We start from the raw sequence: 10,257 nt of genomic DNA, 5'->3' as shown, positions 1-10,257 counted from the left end.
GCTCACCTGCAGGGGGAAGGTGGCCGCCTTGTTGCCCACGTAGCCGCGGACGACGTGGCTCTGGATGGAGAGCACCCGGCACTCGCGCTCCGGCTCCATTGCTGCTGCTGCTGCTGCCGCTGCTACCACTGCTGCCACTGCTGCCACTGCTGCCACTGCTCCCAGTGCTCCCGCTGCTGCCGCTGCTGCGCCTCCCGCCCGCGCCGGGCCGAGGTGGCGGCGCCGGGGGGGGCAGCGGCAGGAGCCGGAGCAGGAGCAGGAGGCGGAGCGCGGCCGTCACGCGCTCGCCCGCCCCCCTCCCTTGCCGTCCCCCCCCCTTCTCCCCGGGCGGCCGCGCTGTGGCGGAGGCGCGGCCGTCAGGCGATCGGCGCGGCCACCTAAGGGCCGCCTCCTGCAGCACTGCTGACAGAGCGGCGGCGGCTTGCCGCCCGCCCAGTGGCAGCCGCCCGCCCCCTTTCCTGTCACGCAGGGTCGCCCGGCGTCGCCCCGCGCTCGCCGCACGCTGCCCGTGGGCACCTCGACGCCCCACGCGTGTTGTCCGCACCCCTGGGTGCGTGAGCGAGCGGCGGGTGGCGTCCGCCGTTCCGCGCACCTGCCCCGCGCCGGCCGCCATGTGGTGTTGGCGCCCCGCCGTGCCCGCCCCGCAGTCGACGCCCCACCGGTGAGCTGTGAAGGCGGGGGCAGCCCACACGTCCCGCTTGCCCTGCGGCTCCTCAGGCATCCCAAAAGTGCTGTGGAACTGCTGACACCACAGGCTGACCCCACACGCAACACACCCTCATGGCGCGCTTGCCCAAGCTGTAGGCGCTCTGACAGACCACAGCGCTTGCAGTCAGTATTTGAAGTGAATGCGATGGTGTGTTATTGATACAGACAGACAAAAAATCTTTCAGAGTGCTGCCAAAGAGTAAAAGAAGATGTGTTGGCTGGCAAGTGCCACAATACATCAAAGCTCTGCGGAGATAGGGCTTGATAACGTGTTTGGGAACTTCATCTTCCTCTGACCATTTGTCATTACTGACTGATACGGGTTCAGTCAAAGATCACAGCAAGAAATCATGCCTGATGTCTCTTGTTCTTCTTAGTCTTAAAATGACTCTGGAAATGGCATGATTATTTGTCAGCAATATGAAATAATATTCTCCTCATCATAGGCAATTTGGTGGAAAATGAGGGAACATAGTGTTCTCTTTTGTCACTCCAGTTGCCGAACTTAGAGCTTGTTCTAGGCAGGCCTTACCACTTAACAGATTCTACTTTAGTTTGCAGTACCTTATTCAGTGTTTGACGACAGGATATGAAAGCTCTAAAAACAAACAAACAAACAAAAAATCTTTTCTTCGTGCTGGCTACTACTCACACTTGGATGAATAAACTGTCAGATGAATATTTGAGATATTAAAGGAGCTGAATTTAGCACAAAGAAGGAGAAAGTGCGTTGTTTCTAAAGCTTTAGTTAGTGTTACAGCGGAACTTAGATTCCAGCAGAGTTAAGGCTGAGACTTACATTTCCATCATCTATAAATTTAGGTGTTTTCTAATTTCAGAAATTAGTGCATCTCCTTGGAGTATAAGGTCAGAACAATGATTCAAGTTGGGGATGATCTGTGCCATGTATGCTCATGATACAGCAATCTGGGAAAACGTAACAAAACAGCATTTCACGAGGAGGTTGTCTCAGGGATACAGACCTGTGTGGCAAGTCAAGGGCATACAGTGGGATGTGATCTTCCTGAGTTTCTGGTCACCCATCTTCATTTTCCACCTCCAGGCTCCTTGCCTGCCTTCCTCCACTCAGTCACATCCCATATCCCTCATTCTGCAGTGTCCCAAGCCTTAATTATTCTCCTCTCATCATCTTAGTATTCCTAGAGCCAACACTGCTTTCCAGGTCTGTTAAACTCTTTCATATTTTCTTCCTTTTTTTTTTTTTCTGTGATAGACTTTCTTCTAATTTTTCATTGACTTGAGCTATTCTGACCTCCCCGATAACTCTGCCATCTCTCACCAGCATCTCTGCCATGTCTTCTTTCTTCCCATATTTTCCAAGTCCATGTCCTTGGCTATCTAGTCCCTGTTTCCACTTTTAACCTACCATCATTTTTTCTCGGCTTCCTGTCCTGCCTCAAACTCTTTGTCCCGTTCCCACTTGTACTCTCACCACCCACACTTATGCATGCCTCTCTGCGTGATGCATGTTCAGAGAACACAGCCTGCTTTGCAATACATGCCTGAACCTTTACACGCTGCCATCAGTTAACATGAAACCTACTTGTTCATTCAGCAACTTGTTCATTCAGCCTGAAGTGTAAACACTGTTTTTTCATTTCATAGCAATTGCTGCCTGTGTCCTACGCTTTTCAAGTGAGTGGCTATTGCTTCATATATTTGGAACAGATGGCATATGTGCCTTTGTTTTGCTGTTGTTAAAGCCTCCACAAACGCAACACAACAAATGCTGAAATGTTCTTATCCTGTGTTTTTCCATAGCTCTTGGAACACTGAAGAGTAACCTATCTTCTGCCTTCTTCTAGCTTGGAGGGCAATTGTTGGAATATAGATATTGTCCATTTTTTTCAGCTTTCCCTCCCTTCCCCAGCAATGGGGCGTAATACTCTGCTCTGACTGTGCAAGCATACAATACATACGGACTGTCATACATTCCTTTGGGGCATGACTGAAATTATCTTGTGGGTTCCACTGTATTGTCAGGGGAAACTGGGCCTCTGTAAAAACAGTTGTGCACTGACATTACTGATTTGTCTCTGTACTTTTTGTGCCTGCCCCGACTCTATCTTTCCCTTCGTGATAGTGATATACCGCTCAAAGATGCCAGGAAGCGTTCTGGCACTTACAGCTGTTCGTTCTAAAAACTGCCCAAGCACATCTGACATTCTCACTGGAGCACGTTCCTCCCCCAAGAAGGAAAGCACGCCTCATGCGTTTAGTAAGGCCTGTCTTTAGGTTTTGTACAGCAGCTACTCCTGCAGCTACTCGACCACGTAGTCAAAGCAAGGAATATGCTCAGGGAAGTCTCACGTAGCAGAGAACAGCTGATACTAGATGCTTGTGTACGTGAGTGAAGGAACTACAGTGTGGCAATGCTGAGGCCCTTGGTAGGAAGGCAGTGAGCATGCAAAGGCAGAGCTTTCAGCCTTCCTCTGCAGCTGCTGGCAGTGAAAGTGTGTTTGTTAGAGGGGAGCACATGCTGTTTCTACAAGCAAATGGAGAAACCCGTTCTATGCAGGATTACTGCATTCTTCTTAATATTCTGAAAGGAGTCTGAAAGACTCCTAACAGTCTTTATGCTTACCCCAGAGGAATATCTGAAGCCTCCCCTTATACTCTAAGCTGTAAGCGTGTATGTAATGAATTAAGCAGTGGAACTTGCATGCACCACCAGGCAAGTTAGCAAGGGAGAGACTCAACAGCGTGTGAGTATCAAGCACTCGGTTTTTCAAAAGATGGGGGAACCTACATGCCTGTTTGCTAAAAGAAAGTTATCACAAGCAAGACAAAAGACCACAAATCAGTTCTCTTTGTCCAGTAAACAGTTCATGCAAGTGTGAGCACCCAGTTTCTGAGCAGTGGTTTTCTGCAGATTTTGCCCTGCTTAGCCTGAGAAGGAGGCCCCTTCCTCAGGAAAATGAGTGTGTGTCACAGGAGACAGTAAAGCGAGGCCTCAAGTCCATAGTCATTGTGCATTCTGTCATGCTATCCTCAAACCTGTTCTGTTTGAAAAAAAAAAATAAATAAATAATAATAACTCCCAGGTACTCCTCCAAATCTGGGGGTTAATAGGACTATTCAAAGAGCAAATAACCATTCAATATGTGACAAGGGGTTTCATTAGAAGGAAAAGAAAAAAAGTCTAGATTAGATCAAATGTAGGCAAATAGAGAAGATATCCTAGGCTACTACAGATACTGCTGTGGTACTGCTGAGATGGCACCTTCTCAAGCTCCTGACCTTGTCACTGGATTTTGCATGGCATTTTATGCATGGAGATTTACTGTTTGTTGTTGTTTGCGTGTTTGCTTGTTTTAGGGTAACCCATCCCCTCAAACCAGTTCTGCTTGGTCAGAGCAGAATATTGTCCAGAAATAATGAATTTTGAGTTAGATGACGATCTTAATTTGATCAAGAGAGAGGACAGTCCAGAAGATAATGGTTTATCAAGAAATGGCAATGTTCCACAAATGTTCCTTTTTCTTTTTTATAGTCTCCTTCTACAGCTCTCCTCTTTCTCACATCTCCCTGCTTGTCTGCTTTGCCTGTCAATGCATGAAAAAGCAGAACACCTTGTGGCAGACCTAGGGCAATACACATGACAATTGGCCAGCCAGCAGTGAAAGAAGATACACATCTTTACCCACCCTCGTGGGCAGGCAGGACAAACATCTGTGTGGGCCATTTGTTGCACAGACTGCTGCCCTCTGATGTTTGTCTTGCTGTCCTCTGGAATTTCAGATGTCAGTGCATGAAGAAATTGTGAGATTACAGTGAATAACCAGTTTAACATGAGTCAACAATATCAGTATTGCAGTGAAGATAATCACCTTTTGGACTGCATAAACAAAAATATAGTCTGCAAGACTAGTCTGCAAGTAATCCTTGCCGCTTATTCAGCATGGTTAGGGTCTGATGGAGTGCTGTCAATTTTTATGTCCATAAAGGAGGGCTTACCTCCACTATGCAGAGGATTAGGAAAAGCACAGGAAGAGATTGCTTTGGAAGACTGTTGAATTTTATTCTTCAATTTGTATGCGTTTCATAACTAGTGAAAGAAATACCTTTTTAATGTTGGTAGCTATATTTAATTTGCCTTGGAATGGTGGACAGACTATGTCAGCTACCGTCTCCTGCAGTCCAGATTTTCTACATAAGCATAGTAGAAAAGATATGGGACTGCCAAGAAGAAGAAGCACTCAGCCTGATAAGAGATGCATGGAGAGAGGGTCTTAAATTAGATTTTGTAAATTATATATGGATTCTCCAAATCATAGGCCTTATCAGAAGACAAAGGTCGTGATTATGTAAAAATCATATCAGTAGCTTTTCCTTTTCTCAACAAGTCTTCAAGGCAGCAGAACTGGACCAGCACAGAGTATAACAGTGCGCTCCCTGATCAGAAGACCACCTGTATTTGATACTGATTTTTGCTGCTCAGTTGAACGTTTGCTAAGTCAGATTGCAAAGTACCAGTTTACGATTGGAACAGTAATAATAAAGTATTAGCAGCTTTTGCCTTAGGAGGGGACTGCCGTTCTTGTTTCAGACCAAATTTTCACTTGGCCTGTATTAAAATTATTAACTTTGTCAGGAATTGTCAATAATGGCAGAAAAGGAGCCATTTTTGCAGCAAAAGAAAGTAAATTATTAAAAATTGATCCCGCCATCAAGCTTATTCTGCAGGGGAGAATTAGAAAGGCCATGCCAAAGCATTTCACAGGCAAGTGAGGCTGCTGCCTCTAGGACAAAAAGAGCACCGGCGCCACTTTGCAGAAACCTCACATGAACTCGAACTGCAAACTAGCAGGGCTGACGTGCTTTCAGCTTTGGTGAAAAAACAGCCCACAGAAAAAAGGTTGGACTTAAATCCATATCGACTGCACTAGTGATTAGCACACAGAGAATAGCACTCACAGCACTCATTTCATCAGAATTGAGGCAAACAGTCCTGAGAGTGGGCAGTTAATGATGAAAGCGGTACATACAATTCTGTACTCCAGATCCAGTCATGGAAACTACTCGCTTACTGCCTTTGTAATTTTGCAGAATGAGGACCTAAATAATCCCTCCCACACCCCAGAGCAGTCTAGCCTTGTAGCAATTAAAAAAAAAAAGTCGTTTTTTATATTAAGAGAGGACAGTATCAGAAGAGCAAGAATGGATTATTGATTCTCATACACCTTTGATTCAACTCTGTTTTTTATCACAGACTTGCAGAAACTCCCTATATCCTGAGCATTTTCACAAAAAATATCTTCCCAATGGAGCCTGAGGGAGGAGATCATGAAATCTATCAGCCTCCAGCTGTCAGGCCCAGTCTGTCAATACGCACATGAACTGTTTTATGGAAGTGAAAGGAATAGCACACCAGGGGCCAGGTGTCAAGATGAGAGATGGGCCAGCAGTAACAAAGTTCTTAAAATGCTTGAGTACAAGTTGAACACTGTTTAGCACTGTATAGTATAGGACTCTTGATCCTCAACATCATCTCCTTCACGAGGATACTACTCCTGTTAAAAACAATGCAAGACCACTTTGTTGTGAAATTCTCAGCTGGAACACTCACTGTATTGGTACAAATCCCAGTTAACTGGACATAAATATTTCCACTGCTGCTGTTGTCTACGTTTTGTTTCCAGTGTCCACTTAACTCCATGGTTTGAGTTAACGGAAGGGAAGCAGAAGGCCTCTGTTGGTTTGCTAAGGGAGCTACAGCGCTGAGGGTCAGCTTGCATTTTTTTCCTGGATGCTCATGCTTACACCTTCAGGATCCATTCCCAGTGTGCTTAGTATCTACTACCTGACGTTGGGGAAAAGTAACTCGTATTATTAGGTGTTTAACCCTGGTTACCCCTTTTTATTGCTTTTGTAATCATTCGCCGGTGTTAGAGGTAACAGAGTAAGCGCACATACCTCTTTGCCAACAGCTGTAATATTTCCAGCAGCAGACCTAAACCCTGCTCTGGCAAGCAGCGAGGTGGGAGACACAAGCAGCTATGGTGCAATACAGTACGTGTGGCCACGATAATGGCACTAGAGAAATGCATGTGCTGTTTTCATTTTGCTTTTCTTTCCTTTTTAAGGTACATGGGGAAAAAGAGGGGAGGAAAAGGTGTTACTTCATTGCATTGAACGGTTTGATTTCACGGAGATTTCAGTATCTGATTTTTAACGTTTGACCTTGAAAATTGTTCGGTGTAGATTTTGGATCAGAGATGCCACGCTACATGAATGTGTTTTGTAAAGCCTGGTAAGAGCTGGAAAAGAACGAGGCCTTTCCTGCGCGTAGGAATAAACCTTGCAGTCACGAACTGCCTCTCTCAGCAGTTTGTCCCGTGTGCGTGTCTTGCGTCAGATGCTGTCGTCGTGCAGCCGTGAGTCACTTGCTTCAGACCCCACTGCTCCGGGAGAGCAGCTTGGCATCGCCGTGCCTCTTATTCCCCGGGGAAATGTGCACACGGAGCAGTGGGAAGTCAGGCCACCGCTGCGCTCCCAGCAGAACAGATTTGCATTCGAGTTCAAGCTGCAGGGAGTACATGGTATGTTGACTAATGCTGCCTCTGTTTCTAGCCCTGTTACCTGGGTAATGGCAATTTCACTTTGTTCATTTCCTTCAGCGGTTACAAAGAGATTTTCTACTTTAAATTAACCTTCAAAAGTCTGAACGAAATTCAGTAAGCTTGCAACCAAACTGCCTAATTTTTCCAACTAGCATCAGCTCACTAGCAAGATAGTGATAATAGTCAAATGAATACAAAATAAATAAATAAAAAGTAAAAGGAATAAAATCAAAACCTAAGACTACAGGCCATTGTAGGAACAATGCAGTTGTGTGCAAGCCACAGAATGTGGATTTAAGTTTCTGCAAAGGGAGAGCCAGAAAACACATCATCATTTTAAACACTTCAGACTCTTGCCTAAGTGAAAACAGGATGCTTCATACAAAGATTATTTATTTTGAGGGCCTTCCATCTTCCTAAAGTTGGCATTTTAGGATGGGAGGAGAAAAGACAGGACCTTTTATGTAAAAATTACCACCACCACATACTGAAAAACATCCAGCAAGATACTGGTAGCTTTCATAGCAAAGTTTTTTTTCCCTGTGACAACCTGCATTAAATACACTAAACTAATACAGAAAAGATTGAAGATTTCATGAGAAAAACTGTAAGTTGCCATCGGGTCCTGGGAGATTCATGAGCTGCCTATCATCAGCAGCAAGGCTCCGTGGCAAACTAGGATCATTGTCCATAGCTGGTTAGAAATAATCAGTAAAAATTATATGCAAGCCCAAAACATGGCAAGAGTCAACTGCAAATTCCTGTGCCTGGCATTTGTATTGTTTTCCTTAGTACTGTGCTCTATTGACTTAGAATAAAAATTCATCTATTCCACCCAAGGAGCTCGTTCACTGTGCTCTGAAGTATGTGTTTGTAGGGAGCGATAGGGTACTTTCTGCTCTTGGCAGGCAGCAGTGGTAGAGTTCAAGCCCTCAGTGGCCAATTTTGCAGCCTGTCAACATCAAACAGCATTTTGTTCCCTTTTCCATACAGAAAAAGAGCGTATTTCTAAGGAAGAAACACTGGGCGCTCTCTCCTTTCTGTCAGTCCACTTGGAGACAGTGCAGACCTCATGAATGATTCCTGTTCTTCCTTTCAAAGGGATTAATGACAGGGTGAGACTTGAGGGCTTTCTTTCCAGAAACAAAATTACTCCGTGGCAATACTCTGCAGAGACGAGTACGCATATTGGATTATACAAGTGTTCACAGTTTCAGCCTTCATTTTACTGCAAATATCTCCCAGATGTTTACCATAGTGTTAAAGCCAATGAAAACGTGGCTCCAGCATGGAATGAGATCTGCTCCCTACATTAAGAGACTGTGGGATTCATTTCCCTGCGGAGCTGAAGTCTTGGCACTTCCACGCTTTTCAACAGATCTGGATCAAAGAGGTAGGATTTAATCAGGGATTCTCTCCACATACACAATAGTTTGTGAAGAGCAAAACTACCTCAATGAGAGCTATTTTGGGATCATATCCTTCTCAGAGCAGGATCACAGAACGGTCAAGATTGGAGTCCAACCAAACCTTGATCAAACTAATGCTTTCAACTACAGAAAGAAATGCTAAGGAACTGAATGCCTGGGAATCTTAGTGGACTTAACAAAAAAAGGACGACTTCTCCCTTAAGATCTTGAACTCCAGTTTCAGTCTTTTTCCCTTCCAATGTATTTTTTTTTTCTGACTTTTTGTGCATATTTTTATGTTGAGCTTTGCATTCACTATCTGATTAGCCCTGTGAGTCTCCCTGGAAGGTCAACCAGAAGAAGAAACAGCGACTAACTTCAGCAACAAATATTGCAGGAACGCTAACAGGAGAGAGTTTCCAAGACTGAAGATCTTGTACATAGTAAAAAAAAAAATAAAAAAAATACAGTGAGCAAAATCCAAAACCTCCCAGAGCTTTATTTTTATTCTGCAAGACAAGCATCTGAAGGAGAAATGTAAACAAGGCACAGCTTAGCCTAGGGACTGTTACAGCATGTTACATGTTCTGTGTGAAACACTGTAAAATGCCCACAGCGAAGACATGGGAGGCTTTTTGTTGTCGTTGTTTAAAGCAACTCTGACTTTGGCTACTATATGCTGGTGTTGAATCCAAAACACTGTGTGGTAATTCAGAAAAACAGCATACAATCCTAAAGGAATGATGTCACCATTAAATGTTCTCGGTTTAACTCTCCACAAGGAATCCACGCACAATTGACTTGTAGGAAAGATATTAAGCCTGTTCTCATCTCCAGGAATAAACATTCAAGACTTCTTACGTAGGAAGGACTGACGAATCACACCACTGAAATACGAAAATGCTAAGGGAGTTGAGCCAGTATCAGAAAGGCAATATGGAGGTGTTAGAAACTGAAGTCTACCTCTCAGAAATAACATAAGCAGCACTACAGACCAGGGTCTGCTGCATGCTTTTCAAAGTCAATTTTTGTAAAATAATTTAACTTCCAAAATGAAATTAACTTAAACAGGGTTCTAAAACAGGTTTTGAAGGTTTCTTAAACTTTTTTTTTTAAACAAGTTCGCCCACAGGAAGGGTTGTTCCTATTGTTCTAGTTCTATTACAGACTATATTGATCTTCAAAGAGTTGCTGTATTTCTCCTCAACTTGCATGGTGAGAATCAAATGTAAGATACGCTTGTGTTTAAAAATCAGGGAAATCTGTTTTCAATTATATTTTAGTTTTACTAGTGCCACTGCTGTGGATCAGTCACTTTTCTTTGAATAATTTTTTGGCATTTCTGAAAATTCTGTGCCTCTCAAGAATACACAGCATTATTTCTTTGTATTTATCCTGCTCAAGTGCAGGACCTATCAGTTCCCAAAATGGAGACATAAAATACTGCGTAGGATTCTAGGTGTATGTAACACGTACTTCACTCTACTGCTTTTAATATGGAAACAGGTTTTAGGGCGCCCATCTCTTACCTACTTTGGTACCAGCACTATTATACT

General features: G+C 44.2%; 1 protein-coding gene across 2 annotated transcripts in view; it reads right to left on the bottom strand.

Annotated features, from left to right (window-relative positions):
* The window catches only part of PDXK (pyridoxal kinase), a 47,550-nt gene extending 46,814 nt beyond the window's left edge, over positions 1-736 (bottom strand). The window contains exon 1 of one of the 2 annotated variants that reach the window (XM_083820678.1): positions 7-736. In XM_083820678.1, coding sequence (XP_083676804.1) covers positions 7-721 — 715 coding nt within the window. In that variant the 5' untranslated portion in view covers positions 722-736. The remainder of the gene's footprint in view (positions 1-6) is intronic. The other variant, XM_083820679.1, reaches the window with a different exon arrangement.
* Between the last annotated feature and the right edge of the window lie 9,521 nt (positions 737-10,257).

The sequence above is a fragment of the Anser anser genome (genome assembly GCF_964211835.1).
Source record: "Anser anser genome assembly, chromosome: 1".
Taxonomy (NCBI): domain Eukaryota; kingdom Metazoa; phylum Chordata; class Aves; order Anseriformes; family Anatidae; genus Anser; species Anser anser.
The sequence above is the reverse complement of the archived record's forward strand: the minus strand, read 5'-3'. Positions and strand labels throughout refer to the sequence as shown.